This window comes from Gordionus sp. m RMFG-2023, chromosome 1, assembly GCF_954871325.1.
Source record: "Gordionus sp. m RMFG-2023 chromosome 1, tfGorSpeb1-WG-v2, whole genome shotgun sequence".
In the NCBI taxonomy this organism is placed as follows: domain Eukaryota; kingdom Metazoa; phylum Nematomorpha; class Gordioida; order Chordodea; family Parachordodidae; genus Gordionus; species Gordionus sp. m RMFG-2023.
Window position 1 is genome coordinate 66,388,809 of NC_088775.1, and position 19,267 is coordinate 66,408,075.

General features: G+C 27.8%; 1 protein-coding gene across 1 annotated transcript; it reads left to right on the forward strand.

Moving 5' to 3' along the window:
- Positions 1 to 16,625: 16,625 nt before the first annotated feature.
- LOC135928766 (serine/threonine-protein phosphatase alpha-2 isoform-like) lies at positions 16,626 to 17,693 on the forward strand. Its single transcript, XM_065465233.1, has one exon. The coding sequence runs from the start codon at positions 16,626 to 16,628 to the stop codon at positions 17,691 to 17,693; it is 1,068 nt and encodes a 355-aa protein (XP_065321305.1).
- Positions 17,694 to 19,267: the final 1,574 nt, after the last annotated feature.

The window sequence follows — 19,267 nt, forward strand, 5'->3', positions numbered from 1 at the left end:
TCTCCTTACCTCATTCTAAGAGCGCATTTTTAGCCTGATGAGGACTGCTTGGAAAAAGGGGAGAAATTGGATTGCTTTAACAACATTACGAGCTAATGGTTAAAACAAATATATAATATGTCATGCCAGGAATTTTATTAATATCTCAATAAAGACGGTAAACATTTAGTTTTATTGTTTAAATCTCAAATAAAATATAATTAAGTTTTAGCAAAGGCGCCATAAAATTTATTGTCAATTTTTAAATATAAAGATGAATACATCTGCAGCATAATTTTGTGAATCTTTGTTAAGATTCTTCTGATCATAACTACACATCAACAGCATGTAGTAGATTTCCTACATGTGAAATCATTCCTAAATATACCTCTGCCATTCATTATTGAAAAAAATTTTCAAAATGTTAGGACAGCTTTTATAATTTTTATTTAAGAAATATTTTTTTTAAAGGTTTATAAAATTTTAAAATTCTATCGATGGCGGGTATTAGGAACATATCGCAACCAACATTGTGCTGACACAATTCTGTATAATACACTGTTTTTACAAAATTCACTGAGGCATTATCAGATCAGAAAGCTGACATGCAATTTATTGATAATCTCGAATCTGCTATGTTTACCATTATATAGTAGCTATGTCTTTGGATTTTTCACTATTTGAGGGGAAAAAATTTAATAGTTTTATTGAAACGACCTTAATTTTGTTGCAGCGGAGGATCAAGTGAAATATTTTAATATTTCCCTAGATGCATCTGTTAGAATTGCATATGTATGCCATCTTTCAAATCGTCAAGAATTGACCTCCTGGATTTAGGCCCTAAAATATTAATAATAACCTTGCTCATTTTTGTTCTACAATTATAGTTTTCTTTATATATGAGTCATAAAATATTATGGGAAAAAGATTCTACCAACATTGTGATGATAGGTCTCTGTGAATGTTGTACTACAATCTGTTTTATTTATTATTTTTCGAGTACCTTATTATCTATTTAAACGTGATACGTGATAATTAAGCGCCTATCCCTAAAATGTTATACACACATACTGTAGATTTCTAATTGCGGTAGTTTTGCGGGACATTCGCAAATTATATATTTTTAATTGTAAAATTAAAATCGTTTTTTTTATAAAATTTTATCTTGTTTACATTCTTTTATATTTAAAAATGATCGTTGGTTTTTTTTTATAAATTAATATATTTTAATAAATCAAGATGTTATTTTATTTTGAAAAATAGTTACCGACTTTGTATTTATATAAACTAATTATAAAAAATATTAGGCAGATAATTAAGTCAAATCAAAATTAGCAATTTTTATATTTCTCCGGCATAATACTAAATTTCTCCCGCAATTTGGAAATTTTGACCTGGCAACCCTGAATGTGATAATCAATGTAATTAAACATATATATATGAGATAGGAATAAATATTAACAAATATAAATTAATATTAACAATAATATTTTTGAAAAATATAATCCGGCATCTGCATTTTTTGGCTTGGGGGGGGATTTGTCACCCTGCCCCCCCCCGCTGCGTACGCGCCTGGTTTGTATTGATTGAATACACCCTATTTTGGTTTATTTTAAGTATTTGGTGGCAATGCTATTTTTTCTATTTTACTCTCGTTTTTTTTTAAAAAAATTTTCTTTTGTAACTTAAGCTATTTAGACGATACTTAAAAGGCGGTGTAATAGCCGACTATTAAGTATTAAGCCGACATAGGACAAGCCTAACACCTTTTAGCGATATACCCAAACCGATACTATCGGTAAGTTATTATATTAAAAACAAAAAAAAAACATTGTGTGTTTTTATTTTTGCATAATACGAAATAAATGACAATCCATTAATATATAACAAAACAAACACTAAAACAATGGTAACTAACGGTATCTCGGGGAAATTTTCCATCTTTTTTTATAAATTTATTTATTTTTTATTTATTTTTTATTTATTTTTTATTTATTTTTAATTTATTTTTATTTATTGTTGTTATTTTTAATTATAGCTTTTTTAAAAGACCATAATTATAATATTATAATGGAATTTATTATTTTTACCGATATCATAAATTGTTATACAAGAACCATAGCTTTTTTAAAAGACCACGAACTTCTAGATAATCACACGTGTGCAGCATCTTATAGAGTAAGATGCAAAATATGTACAAGCAGCAATTCTATATGGAAGGGTTTAACAATATATTATTTTTTAAATTTTAATTTATTAATTAGGCTCTATATTTGAAAGTGTTAATATCTCTGTTAACAAATTTATACATCTAATATATCTTTTTGTGTCCTGTCAATATCCGACAGCCTTCCTTTAATAGAGTTAGCACAATGTACCATTGGAAAATGGTATATATTTATTTGTAAAATTTGTCAATAAGTATTTTTTAGGTATGCTATATTTAGAAAGATTTGCTGCCATACACAGGCAATTAATTTTGACAAAATATGGGGCCCTGGGCATGTGATTGAAATAGATGAATCCCATATTTTTAAAAGGAAAAATAACACAGGGAGGATTCTAAAATCTAATGCCATTTGGGTTGTAGGAGGAATTTCAAGAAATGATGGGAATTTTTTTATTTCTCATACAGAAAAAAGAGATAAAGATACCCTTCTAGGTATAATCAGCAAACATGTCCATACTGATTCAACTATAATGACGGACAAATGGAAGGGGTAATTTAAATATTGATAAATCTTAAAATTTAATATTTGTTAAGTTATAACAATCTAAATGAAAATGGCTATGACCATTACTCAGTGAATCACACTCAAAATTTTGTAGACCATAATGATATATCAACCCATACTCAACGCATTGAGCGTTTATGGAGGGATCTTAAGGCAAGCATACCCAGAAATGGAAAAAAATCTTCAACTTATTTGTATATATGTCAATACAGTTATTTTCGCAAAATTAAAAATATGTCCAATTTTAATAAATTAATTAAATTTTTAAATGATATAAATATGTATAAACCTATTTTTGTTTTTCCTTAAAATTATATATATCAATATTATCATTGTTTATTGAAATAAATTGGTTAATTATCTAGAATTTGTTTGAAAATTTTAAGAAAAAAAATTATATATATAACTATATTATCAGTGTTTATTCAAATAAATTGGATATTTATCTAGAATTTGATTGAAAATTTCAAGAAAAAATCTTAATTCTCTAGTATACTATGATTATATTTTTATCTTAAATATTTAGTATTTGATTCAAAATTTTAAATTAAATTGAAAATTTTTAGAATGAATATTAAATAATTGAAAATTTCAAGAAAAAATCTTAATTCTCTAGTATATTATGATTATATAGTTTTAGAAAATTTAAATTTTAAGAAAAAAATCTTAAATATCTACTATTTGAAAAATTTTAAATGAATCTTAAATAATTAAAAATTTTAAGAATAAATCTTAAATAGAATTTTAAATAATTGAAAATTTCAAGAAAAAATCTTAATTCTCTAGTATATTATGAATATCTAGTTTTATCTATAAAAAAATTAATAAAAAATAATAATATCGAAAATTTCCCCCAGATACCGTTAGTTACCAAAAAAATATATGGTAAATGTATGGTTAATATAATTTTTTTTGCATTTACAATTATTATATAACTTAATTATTTTATAAAATACAGTTTAATATTTTTTTCAAATGTATAATATACAACAAATTTTATCTAGTAATAAAAATAATAAAAATAATACAAATTCATTTACATCAATTCCTGATTCTTTTTTATCTAATTCAAATTCTATTATCGATCCAACAAATTTAATCTCGTCAATTCGAAGAAGGAAATATAAAAATTGGAATAAGAAAAAAATAGATAAAGAGAAAGAATTATTATCTGTACGCGAGAAATCGCGAATGAAAATGAAGGATATCGCAAATTATATATATATTTCCTTATCGTCTATTAATAAATTATAACGCAAAACATTTCCCGAAATCATCGGAGACCCTTTGAAAGATTATGTAATTGGAAAGAGAGATAGAATAAAAGACAATAGAAAGAAAAATAATGGATCCCTTAATGGCTAATAATTCATTCACTATTAAAGATATTTTAGAAAATTTACCTCCGGGTTCCTAAAATCGAAGGAACTATAAGAAAATTATAGACTTATTTAGGGCATAATTGCGCTATATTTAAAAAATAGGATGGTCCAAAAAACATGCAAGAAAAGAGCCTGATAGAAGGAACACACCGGGCGTTAACAATAAACGTCAAATTTATTGTATAAAAATATTGAATATAGCCAAAGAAAAAATATTTTCTTAGACAAGACAGGCATAAATTGACATGCTATAACGTTTGGGCACCATATAACTTTACGCCAACTCTTAAAGTCTACCGTATAAGGGCAAAAATTTAAGTATATTATGTATTATGGGAATCGAAGGTATGATACATTATTGTATCGAAGGACTTAATAATTGTCTATTATTTCGAGATTATATGATAGAACTATTAATATCATACCAAGTTATGCGGTTATTGTTATGGATAATGCATAGATCCATAAAAGTCTATTGATAGTTTTAAAGAGCGAATAGAATATTTACCACCCTATTCGCCCAACTAAACCCATAGAAATTTTTTTTGGAGTATTAAAAAACAAATATCGCTCAATCAATCCCCTACCAAATAGAAGAAACGAAATTGTTCATAATATAACATCAATTCTTAATGAATTTACTATTCCATGTGATTTTTCAATTATTATAATAAGATGCATCAATATTTGGAGATTGGTTATCGTGGACAACCAATTAATTAAGGTAGATTTATTAAAATATTCAATTTTTTAAAATTATAATTTATATTTTTTAAATATGTGTTGTTATATATTATATATTGGGTCATTTATTTTTTAAGTATTATGCAAAAATAAAAACACATATTGTTTCATTTTTTAATTATGTTATAAATAGAGTAACTTACCCTATAAAATAATATTGTAATATATTTATTTTAACAGGCGTGTAGCCAGCACAGCAAAATTTTTTAAAAGATATAGAAGGTTTTCATGAATTATAAATTGTAGTTTTCTATTTCAAATATGTTATACTCTATTTTAAATTTTACCAAAAAGTTAAAATTAATTTAAATATTTCTTCCTTAATTTAATGTATATTTTTTTACATTCTTTTTTAAACCTTAAACATTGATAGATACAAGATAATTACCAAAAAAATTTCTATTTAATTATCTCTACTAATAACTATTAAGTAACATCTAAAGTGTGTGAAACATTCTGATATCCAAACAGATAGAATTTGGAAGAAGGAAACTGCAAAAAATATTCGATGAAATCTTTGACATAAAGCTGTTACTGCATTTTTTATTCTTGACGTCTATTTTGAATACCCTTATATAAATATTAGATAAGATACTTTACCTGAAGCATATACACTATTAAATTCAATATGAAAACCGATTTTTTTGTATTCGAATTAATTAATTATATCACAATTTTATGCAATATTTTTCAAAAAATGATATGGATTTGGCAGAAGCTTAGAGAATCGCGAATATTGTTAAATCACGTAAAAAACTGAGATACTATCAACCATTCTAAGTGATTTATGTGTTGAGACTAAAGCCAAATTATATGATTTTCTAATTTACAAGCTTGGACTTGCGCCTAGTTCAAAGAAATCATATATTTTAATCTGCCAAAAAAATATAATATCCCATCCAGAATATCTATATTATAATTTTCCGATGTCCTCACTATGTTATCGTGACGCATATTATCACGTCATGTCATCACTACGTCATGCCATCGGTACGTAATTATTATTTTTTTTATTTGTTGATTTATTTATTTATTATTTTTTTCTCAATATCTATATAAACAGATGAGCTTATAACTTCCGTTAACTATGCAACTGTAGGATGCCAAAGTAAAACCTTTATATTCTTTTAATTTATCTTTACAAAATTTACAACCAATGCAAGTATTGGATGTTAAAGTAATTAATTAAATATATCTTATTTACAAAATATTACAAATTATTCATATTATCATTAATATTTTATAAAGCTACCATTAAGAAAATTACAATTACTCAATAAAATACCAACAGTCAAAACAATTATTACTCAAGAACAGGGTTGCCAGGTCAAAATTTTCAAATTGCGGGAGAAATTTGGTATTATGCGGGAGAAATATGAAAATTGCGGTAGAAATATAAAAATTGCTAATTTTGAATTGACTTAATTATCCGCTTTTATTTTTTATAATTAGTTAATATAAATACAAAGTCGGTAACTATTTTTCAAAATAAAATAACATCTTGATTTATTAAAATATATTAATTTATAAAAAAACCAACGATCTTTTTTAAATATAAAAGAATGTAAACAAGATAAAATTTTATAAAAAAAAAGATTTTAATTTTACAATTAAAAATATAAAATTTGCGAATGTCCCGCAAAACTACCGCAATTAGAAATCTACCGTGTGTGCGTGTATAACATTTTTGGGATAGGTGCTTAATTATCACGTATCACGTTTAAATAGATAATAAGCTACTCCAAAAATAATACAGATGCAACTACAGTTGCAGCAATTGTAATCACTTATCTTGTAGTACAACATTCACAGAGATACTTATCATCACAATGTTGGTAGAATCTTTTCCCCATAATATTTAACGACTCTCATATAAATGAAAACTATACTTGTAGAACAAAAATGAGCAAGACTATCATTAATATTTTAGGACCTAAATCCAGGAGGTCAATTCTTGACGATTTGAAAGATGGCATACATATGCAATTCTAACAGATGCATCTAGGGAAATATTAAAATATTTCACTTGATCCTCCGCTGTATCAACAAAATTAAGATCGTTTCAATAAAACTATTAAATTTTTTCCCCTCAAATAGTGAAAAATCCAAAGACATAGCTAACCATATAATGGTAAATATAGCAGATTCGAGATTATCAATAAATTGCATGTCAGCTTTCTGATTTGATAATGCCTTAGTGAATTTTGTAAAAACAGTGTTATACAGATTGTGTCAGTACAATGTTGGTTGCGATATGTTCCTAATACCCGCCATCGATAGAATTTTAAAATTTTATAAACCTTTATAAAAAATATTTCTTAAATTAAGATTATAAAAGCTGTCCTAACATTTTGAAAATATTTTTCAATAATGAATGGCAGAGGTATATTTAGGAATGATTTCACATGTAGGAAATCTACTACATGCTGTTGATGTGTAGTTATAATCAGAAGAATCTTAACAAAGATCCACAAAATTATGCTGCAGATGTGTTCATCTTAACATTTAAAAATTGACAGTAAATTTTATGACGCCTTTGCTAAAACTTAATTATATTTTATTTGAGATTTAAATAATAGAACTAAATGTTTACCGTCTTTATTGAGATATTAATAAAATTCCTGGCATGACATATTATATATTTGTTTTAACCATTAGCTCGGCTTCTAATGTTGTTAAAGCAATCCAATTTCTCTCCCTTTTCCAAGCAGTCCTCATCAGGCTAAAAATGCGCTCTTAGAATGAGGTAAGGAGAAGACATACTCGTATATTTTTCTCAAGCATGGGGATTTATCGTTATTACGAAAAAATTCCACCTATTTCTCCTCTGCTTTTAGACCATCTAACTTTAAGTATTTTGGCGAATCATAAAAAATAGAGAGAATTACAATCTCCTCAAACAAGACATCAATGTCTTTCGGTATTTTTAATATATTTATTAAATTATAAAAACCATAAATTGATGGTTTTCCAAGCTCATAATATTTATACATTTGTAAATAGAGTTATTATAATCAAATTTTGATTGTAAATACTCTAAAATTGTCTTAATAAAAATATCTGCTTCATTTAAAAATGTATTAATTAGAGTATTATTTTAACATTTTAATATAATATTTTTAGCAATAGCGCCATAAAATTTATCATAAATTTTTAACTGTAGAGATGAACAGAGCTGTAGCATGATTTTGTAAATCCTTTTTAATAAAGAATATTCTGATTGCAAATATTAACTGCATGAAGTATATTTCCTACATGTAAAACGAATCCCAAATATGTTTCTGCCATTTCATACTCGAAAAAATTTTTCAAATTTTAGGACATCTTTTAAAATCTCTATTTAAGAGGTGGTGTGTAAAATTTTAAAATTCTATCGATGGCAGGTTTGACAACCACCTGATAGGTATATATCGCCACAACTCACACCATTCCAAGTCAGACCACTTCACCAACTCTTTTAATTCATTACTTTTAGTTGATGAACTAAATTCGTTAAAAGATTTCATCACAATATTTTCGACATCCACAGATAGTACATTCATTGCCTTCTTGCAAGAGTTATGTAGTATTTGGCATATACAGGCAATTGGTATTAATTCATTATTGTGCTGCCTCAATTCGGTAGCTTTGGGTTTTGCCAAAATTTACAGAGGCATTATCAGCGAAGAAAGCTGACATGCAAATCATTGATAACCCTGAATCAGCTATATTTACCATTATGTGGCTAGCTACATTGTTAGATTCTTCACTATCCGAGGAAAATGTTTTAACATTTAATTGAAATGTTCTGGATCGAGGGAAATGTTTTAATATTTCCCTTATTAGATGCATCTGTTAGAATTGCATATGGATGCCCATCTTTTAAATCGTCTAGAATTGACCTCTAGGATTCAGGTACTAAAACACTTGTGATAGCCTTGCTCATTTTTGTTCTGCCACAAGTAAGGTTTGCACTTATATTAGAGTCGTTAAATATCATGAGAAAAAGATTCGACCCACATTATGATGATATAGCTCTGTGAATTTTAAACTACATGATAGATGTATACAATTTCCGCAAATGTAGTTGCATCTGTATTATTTATTATTTTTGAGAATAAACGTTAAAATACTATTAAAAAAAATTGCGAAAAATTGCGGTAGATTTTTGCGGGAGATTTCCAATTGCGGTAGTTTTACGGGAGAGAGATGTCTGCGTGTAAACTAGAAAATTGCAGGAGTCTTCCGCTGATGGGGGGAGACATGGCAACCCTGATCACATTCATCTACTAAGTTATTTTATAAATTAATTTCGATTTCAACTTTTTCTTGACGTAATTTACCTATTATTTTCAAATTTTAGTAGCGTATTATTTATCTAAATTTCTAGTCAAATAATAATTATCTCTGAAACTCCTTGTCCAACAGGGAGAAAGAAATAGTAAGCTTGTCCAACGATATCAAGTCTCCATTAAGCAGTAACAGCTTTTATGGATTTAGAAGAGTCGATTATTAATGCTATTACTGAAATATCACATGGCTTGAAAGAAATATTTCCTCAGAAGCAAGAAAATTATTGGATTCAATACTTATTTCAAATTTATTTTTTCAGTAGAATGTATTATTTAATTATACAACTATTTTATGTAATACTTTTCAAAAACATGACATTGACTTGATAAAGAAGATGAGAATAGCGAAGAGCATTTTATTAGAACTCAAGAAAATTAGAGCTAATGTTGATGAAGAATTTCATATTTTATATGTTATTGTTGAGTCAAAAGCACAGCTATACGTGTTTAATATTTGCCCCCCTCGACTTGCAGATAGCAAGCTCATCGTCAAAACATTAATATATAGGATCAATAGAAGAGTATTATAAAACAAATGTCCCCTCTCTTAGATACATTTATAACCCAAATAAATGTGGTTTTTAATTCATTGCAGCACTTACAAATCCGCAGATTTTACTTCCACAAAAGCTTTTCTAACCTTTTTCAGATGGTGATAGAAAAAAAACAACTATATTTGTTAGATTTTTATCATGAAGATGTTAAAATATCTTATGATGCCTTATTAGCTGAATACCTATGATTAAAAGATTAACTGGTTGATACAGTCCAAAAAATGCAATGGATGCTTTGCATTATTTCAAACACATTTTAGATTATATTCCCAATTTATTAAAATGGTTATATATATATTAGCAACTTTTCCCATTAGTAAACTAATGAGAGAACATTCTCTTTTTTAAGAAGAATAACAGAGCCCTGCAGAAGTAACATTTGCAGGGCACGGCACAGATTATTTTTAAAAAATTTTTTCGGCCCGGGTTTTTTTTAATTCAGGCCCGGCCCGGCTTTTTTGAAAATAAAATTTTCAGGCCCGGCCAGAATTTTTTTAAAATAAATTATATTTATTTTTGTAACTAATAATGGCGATTTCGAATATTTGGTTTTAAAATATACAGCTCGGCCCGGATATTTTTTTTGAAAAAATTTTCAGGCCCAGCCCGGGTATGTTTAAAAAAATTTAAAATACGGTCCGACTCGGGGGCCGGGCCTGCAAGTCTCTGAAATACATATTTATGAAATACAACTTCTGAAAGTAGATTGAATATTTTGGATCTTTTGAATATTCATAGGCATTTAACGCTAAACAAGGATAGATAATTGAAAATTTATCTCAAAATATACAAAATACAATTTATTCCTAAGAAACTTTTTGTGTATTAATTTATATTTTCAACATTTAAATTTTTTATACTTTATATATTTTAAAGGCTCAAAAAATTCAAATTTCCCTTTTGGGTCATTTAAGCAATTCATATCGTGGTTATATTTACTTTATATTTTATAATTCACCTTTATTTTATAGTTTTTCAATGCCGGTTTATATATATAATTTTTTTGTAATTCACATTAATTTAAAATGTGTATTAGAAAAGTTATTAGTCCTATTATATGCTTAGTATTTTTAATTAACAATAATATTTCTTAAAAAATTTTATTATCCCCCCTCCAGACCAAATTCCTGCGTATGCTCCTGATACAAATCTATACTAAAAAGCAATTTATCCAAATTAAGTTCACCTAGGACACTACCTTATCGCAGCATCTCAGATTATAAATAACGAGACTGGTAAAAATCGAAAGCCTATTATGAGATTGAGAACCATGCCAAAAAGAAAATATTGGATAAAATTATTTCCTTTACTAAAAAAGAAATAAGTACGAAATTTATGAATATTTATCACATCTTTTAAGTTATTTTATTATATGCGATGTTTAAATTACCTTTCAGAGGTCATAACAAAATATACAAAGTAGTAATAAAGGGACAATTTACTGAAATATTTTAAACTTTCAAGATAAATGATAATTTTTATAATAACTCTTATTACGTCGTATTCCCATTATTTATCTTATAATTCACAAAACGAATTTGTTTCTATCATTTTCACTTATATTAGTGAACAAATAATGATGGATATAAATGACTCTAATTATTCTATATGGCTATAATATATAAGAATTTCCGAACAGTTTCGCCAATGTATAAGAGGATCATTTATAGGGTAGAAGGACTATCTGAATTAGATACTAGCTTTTTAACAAATACTATTAAACACATAGATATCAGAATTCAAATTAAATAATTATTTTTCAAAATGTACTATAGATTTAAATGGCGTGAGATATATATTTACAACCATATTGTAAATGATATTAAAAATTATTCACCATATTATTATAAAATGCAGCTAAGAATTTTATCTTACTAGCTTCTTTTTTGTAAACAGTGTTATAATATATTATTTTCTATCTAAGGTTTACCAATAGTATTTTCTATGGATATTAGGATAAGGCAAGGAACTCATCTTGCATCATGCAGGAATTTATATAGGCCTTGGTTAATTTATGTTTTGAACAGCTACGCACACTCGAAGCCACAGTAATGAGAATTATCAGTAGAATTTAAAAAATTAAAATATTAGAAAATGCATGATTTGTTTAAGAGTGTTTATGGTATGTAGATAATATATTAAATAAGGTTTTTTGGTTTGATCATTAGATTTTAATTGATGCCACTTTCCAGTGAATCTTGACCTGCAAGCAGAATATTTTATATAATGGATTCTTAAATCAGCTTCGATGCGTTTGACAAAACAGATATCAAGAGAATTCAAAATGGTTTTAAATAAATAAACTGTTGAAAGCGTTCACATAATCACATCCTAGCTGGAACGAGCCATACATTGAAAAATTAAAAGTGATATTTTTCTTCAAAATAGTGTTTTGGTTGGTCCTAAATCAAGATTTATTTTGCTGAATTGACGTCATTAATGGTAAGCATTTTTCCATAAACTCAAGGAGACATGCCAATATCAAATTTTAACGCGAAATGCACTATCGCGAATATCGACTAACGAGAAAGGTTATTATTAGGAATACCAATGATATATATATCGTTGGGGAATACATTACTGCGAATATAATTGTAATAGAATCAATTAACCTCAAAAGGCAATTAATAATATGATAAATTGTATTCAAATATATTGTTAATTGTGTATGTTAATTATTGATGTATTTAGATTGATTAGTAAAAAGTATATAAACTGAAGTACAAAATATATTAAATCAGTTAAAATATAATAAATTGTAAAATATGTCACTGTGCAGAAGGAATAGTGGTAAGAAGGAATATATTTGAACAATAGATGTCGAAAAGGAGAAAGAAAGTTTTGAGGATTGGCATTTTCCAGAGGAATAGCGAAAAAATTTGAGGTGAAATTATTGATAGATAAAAATATATTAATTTTTTAATTGACACAGGATCGGCAGTCTCTATTTTGAATATAGAAGATGTTTACCGTTTAAAAATACCAGTAACAAAGGATATTATTTTAAAATCTTATAATATTATAATGATCGATATTATAGGCAAATGTATATTACCCATTAATTATAAGAATAAAATTATATATCATGAATTTATAATTGTAAACAATGGTATTAATTTGATTGGTAAAAATTTAATAAACAAATTAAAGTTAATAATAATAAATCAATGTAATACAATGAATGAGGTTTGGGAGGATAATATTGGAAAAAATTTTCATCATTATTTACTAAGAAATTAGGTTTACTGAAAAAGTTTAAAGCGTGCTTATCGGTAATACCCAACCCCAATTTTCAATGTTTCAAAAGTAGACCGATATCATTTGCGTGGAAGACAAAACTAGAAACGGAATTAGACTGGAATCCATGAGAGTTATAGAAAAGCTAAAATACTCGAATATCGCTTCACCGATCCCTGGAAAAAGATGGATCCTTACGAATTTGCGGTGATTTCCGACAGACTGGTAATGCATATATTTTGATTGATAATTATCCTATACCTAGAATTAATGAATTATTAGCCACATTAGGTAATGGATCAAAATATAAGGTATTAGATCTATCAGAAGCTTATTTTCAAATAGTACTAGATGAGGAGGCTAAAAAGCTGTTAGTGATCAACAGACCAAGTGGATTGTATCGCTTCACACGAATTCCGTTTGGGGTAACCTCAGCGCCAACCATTTTCAACAAGCAATGGATTCGTTATTAAAAGGACTACCTGGGGTAGCGGTATATTTGGACAATTATTACTGAGGAATCAATTGAGATTCATAAAAAAATTTGATAAATATATTAAAGACGCTAGAAATAAACGGTATAAAATTAAATCTAAAAACATGTAATTTTTTTAAAGAAAAGATTGAATTCTTAGGTCATACCATTAGCGAAGAGGGAATCACAACAACAAATAAGAATGCCAATGCAATTTTAGACGCACCGTTACCAAATTATCAAAAATTTATAAACAATTTTTCGACTATTGCCGCTCCGTTATATAGGCTTTTAAGGAAAAATGTGCCATGGAAATGGACAGAGAATGAAACAAAAGTAATTAATAAATTTAAAAAAATTAATTTCAAAAGCATCAATTTTAACACATTATAATCCGGAAAAACCAATAATTCTAGCTGCTGATGAACATGAAATAGGAGCATTTCTATCTCATATCATTAACAACGAGGAGAAATGATTGGATTCGCGTCTCGAACATTAAATGCTGCCGAACGGAATTACAGTCAGATGCCATATATTTGGATTAATTAAATTTAAAAAATTTAATTAGTAAACATTTTACTACTGATCATAAACCACTTATATCGTTACTTAATCCACATAAAAGTATAACAGATATGCTATCGATTAATAAGATAGTCATTACTACTAGCAAATTATAATTATGAATTGCAACTTCGAGAGACGAAAAAAATAGTATTGCGGATATGCTGTCCCGTTTCCCAATTGAAGGTGAACCATCTTCTTAGGAAGAGCTAGATATTAGTTTAATAGTATCGGATGCTCCACAATTTATTTCAGCGTTAGATATAAAATCACACACAAGAAATGACCACGTATTATCAAAGGTTTCACGGTACTTTACAACTGGGTGGCCGGAGATAATAGAAGAAAATTTAAAACCGTTTTTCCAGCGCCGAAATGAACTCACGATGGAGGCAAGGTGTATATTATGGGGATTAAGAACCATAATTCCAAAAAAATTATAAAATATTTTGTTTTTTTTACATATGGGGTATGAGGGTTATACTAAAACAAAATTATTGGCCCAAGAGAACGTTTGGTGGCCGAATATTAACGAAGACATCGAAGTACATGGTAAAAATTGTGAATTATGTCAGACAAATAACCAAGGCGGTAAAACGATCATAGGGAAATGGCCCTCCGCAAATAAACCATGGGGAAGAATTCATTTAGATTTTGCCGGACCAATTAACGGAGATTTATATCTAGTAATAATAGATAGTTTTAGTAAATGGCCTAATATACAAAAACTGTCGAGAAATAATTTTATGGAAATAAGAAAAATATTGTTAAGACTTTTTGCTATTTTCGGTTACCCCTAAACGATTGTTATGGATAATGGGCCCCCATTTAAAAGTAGAATTGAGTTTATTTTGCAAACAATTATCAATTATAAATGTATATAGTGCCCCGTACCACCCTAGAACCAACGAAGAAGCGGAGTGGTTAGTATTTAAAATTTTTTACAAACATAATGATTATAATAAAATACAAGATTTTCTGTTTAATTATCGAAATACGCCACAAATAACCACAAAACAATCACCAAGTTCAATTATGCTATTTACAACCCATAGGACCCCTACAATTAATAAAACCAATTTATCCTCATCCATACATACCCCAGTTACCAGGTTTTTTTAATATAAATGAGAAAATATATGCAAAAGATTTTAAAAGTATATTTGGATATCAGGCATCATCTTTAAAAGAACATGACCAATGGCGTTTTTAACTGAGACATTAGGCTTATGGAGAAGACATTTTAATCAGTTAAAACATAGGTTAGAAGATTCCGATTTTAAAAATAGAGGAAGGAAGAGAAGGAGAAACGATGCAAACTACACCATGAATGGGTGAAAGTGATCCTATACAAGACTCTATTTCTAAAAATGATCATATGCACAACTCGATGACCAAAGACATTGATCCTATGCACGACTCGATGACGTAGGACATTGATCCTATACAAGACTCAATAATCAAAGATACTAGCATAAATGATAAAATGGAAATCGACAGTACAGATCAAACCGTGGTAGAGAACGAAAGTACAAGTAGCCGTTATCCAAAAAGGATAAGAAAACAATTTATATAGTCTAAATTTGAGAGCCCAAAAAGGAGAGAATAGATGTAATAAATTAACCTCAAAAGGAAATTAATAATATGATAAATTGTATTCAAAATTGTTAATTATGTATGTTAATTAATTGATGTATTTAGATTGATTTGTAAAAAGTATATAAACTGAAGTACAAAATATATTAAATCAGTTAAAATATAATAAATTGTAAAATAAGTCAGTAATATCACGAAATTAATATTTCTAGTGCACACGAATATGTCATAGCGAACGTATTATCACGAATGTATTACCGCAAAAGCATTATAGCGCATCAGTGCGAATGCATTATCGCAGATGAATTACCTCAGTTGTAATATTGAAAATGTAGCTTGATAAAAATTATCATAATTATTATATTTATCAGCTTTTAGACAGATTTACTGGAACCTGAAATGAGCCAAGTCGGGCTTAGGTTTAAAAATTTTTTTTTTAAAGTGGGCTTGGGCTTTTCACTATTTTGACTCAAAATATATTTAAAAAATTCTAAGCAATAAAATAGAATGTTTTCTCTGTTCAAAAAAATTAACATCATTTTCAGAAATATATAAATTTCCTTTTTCGATTTTGAGATTCTATTATTTATCATTTTATCTTTAGTTTTATTGTGATCGTACTCTTTCGCTCATAAAATGATTCAAAAAAATCTTAGATTACAAAATAAAGTTAATTTAGCAAGGCTAGTTAATATGATTGTGATATAAATTTTCTAAACTAAATGTCCAATTTTTTACGGCATTTTTTGAATAAAAAATAATAAGAAGTAATTGGGTATCAATCATTTTATTCAAATTGTGGAGGTCATCCAAATTTTCAAGCATTAATTAAGCACGTTTTTACTTTAGTTATATTTCATGCTATATTACAAATTTATTTGAAACAATATCTACAATGATAAATTAAATAATGTAAATTATTGTAAATTACAAACGTTTAACGTATGAGTGACATCAATTGAAAATATAATAATAAAGTAATTTAAATATTATGATTTTTTATTGTAAAGTATTAATTTGCTTAAATGGCAGAAGTTAGTAGTATAAATTTAGATGGGATTGTGGAACGTTTGCTAATAGCAGGGACTCCTGGGGGGGATCTTAAAGCGGCAGCTAGGAAATCTATAAGAAAAGCTTCAATAAGTAGTAATGCGCCAACACCATCGACATCTACAGGAAAATCAATTAAAATTGGATATGGAAGTGATTCAAAACCTATTGTATTGATGGAAGAAGAGCTAAAAGGTTTATGCTTAATTTCGAGGCAAATATTTCTAAATCAGCCTATGATGGTAGAATTGGAAGCACCTTTAAAAGTATGCGGCGATATTCATGGTCAATTTTACGACTTGATAAGGTTGTTCGAAAATATAGGATATCCACCTGAAAGTAATTATTTGTTCCTAGGAGATTATGTGGATAGAGGAAAACAAAGCTTGGAATGCATCAGTTTATTATTAGCTTACAAGATAAAATTTCCCGAAAATTTTTTTTTGCTAAGAGGAAATCATGAATCAGCAAACATTAATCGGGTTTATGGATTTTACGATGAATGTAAAAGACGATGTAATGTCAAATTATGGAAAACATTCGTTGATTGCTTTAATGTGTTACCCGTAGCGGCAATGATTGAAGAAAAAATATTTTGTTGTCACGGGGGTTTAAGTCCGGATTTAAAGAATTTAGATCAAATAAATAAGATTCCAAGGCCCATCGAAATTCCCAATCAAGGACTCTTATGTGATTTACTTTGGTCCGATCCTGACGAAGATACAGAAGGATGGGAGGATAATGATAGAGGAATATCATATATTTTTGGACCAGATATCGTAGCAAATTTTAGAAAAAAACACGGAATTGATTTAATATGCAGGGCCCATCAAGTTGTAGAAGATGGTTATGAGTTCTTTGCAAATAGAGGCTTAGTCACGATATTTTCGGCCCCAAATTATTGCGGAGTCTTTGATAACGCGGGGGGTGTCTTAAGTATTGATAATCAACTAACTTGCTCTTTTCAAATCCTAAAACCTGATAAAAAAAACAAATCGCCCACTAGAGATAGGCGTAACACACCCCCTCCCAGAAAGGGTTAGGCATGGATTGCATGTTTTATTTAATAATGAATAGTTTTTAATTATATGTAATCTATTGTTATAACGTCAATAAATTAATTTAACACGGTGTATAAAGAATGCAATACGAAGTAATAGAAGTTTATTTTACAAGTTGGTATTTAGGCTTTTTTGGATATGGGCAACAGTATTACGCAATTATTTATTATTGTCAACTAATTGATTTATTTCAAATTTAATGAAAGATAATACAAGTAAAATAGGTCAAAATTTAATTTATTATAAAATAACTTGAATTTTTTTACCACCAGGCTTCGAGTAAATAAATCTTTTGCAGATCTCTAATTGGATTTGCTAATGGGATAAGCAATAAAATATAAAAATTGCAAAGACTATATGAAGAAAAATCTTTTTTCTCAATAATCATTATATATTTAACACTTTTATTTTGCAAAAAAAGTTTTAAGTTTATTTTTTGCCTTAGTTTGCTTTTTAATTAGATCTTGAGCACATTAGATAAAGTTCCAAATATAGTGCATATGCTATCAATATATATCGACCCTCCTTGAAGTTAGGCTATAAGTTCTGAATCGGCATTGTGAGAGAGTTTTTTTATTTTATGAGTCTTTATTAGTTTGGCTTTAGTCATTACCCGAAGTTGCCCTTACACCATCTCTTCCGATATGATTAAAAGTAAAATTATTGAAGTGCCTTCTAATTAGTGTTGTTAAATGGCTCGTTTTGAGCCGATTTTTAAAAACGACTAACTCAATATTTTAGCCAGAAAAATATAGCCTAAGCCTATAGATTTCTCTAATAGATGTCCAAACCTTTGTTCCTTCTACAAACAAAATCTTCAGGCTTGCCTAATAATATTCTAGATGAAATATCGAGTTAGCCGTTTAACAACATTACTTCTAATGTTACGAATTAAATTGCAAATTTTTTAAGATTTTTATAGATTGCAGTTTTATAATGAAGTATTCTGAATAGGGTTGCACCGATCTTTAGCTGATACCAATCAGATAAAAATTTAAAAATGATAGATAAATATAAAGTCAGGTAAAATTTGAAGCTGATATTAATTCATTTAGTAGAGTCGCTTTTTTTTTATGGGTATGTTTGTGGTAAATAAATGCAAATTGGAATATATGCAATAAGATGTAGGAATCAGTAATATTTTTGAAAAAAATTTTAGCCGGCATTTAAATTTTTTGGCTTTGGAGAGAGTGGATTTGCCTCCCCCTTCCCGGGTACATGCCTAATATCAACACAATCATAGATTCCACATATCAATATATGAGAAGATATAGATTATTATATAGTTCTAATTTAATGTTATAATATTTGTGATGATATTTGTACATTTAACATATCTTGGATATTTGGCTCATAATCCTAAAATATAGATTATTACAGGGGCGTAAGGGGAGGGGCAGGAGGACAAATTCCCTCCCCCCTCCAAAGCCAAAAAATGCAGATGCCGGATTATATTTTTCAAAAATATTATTGTTAATATTAATTTATATTTGTTAATATTTATTCCTATCTCATATATATTTAATTACATTTATTATCACATTCATATACTAAGT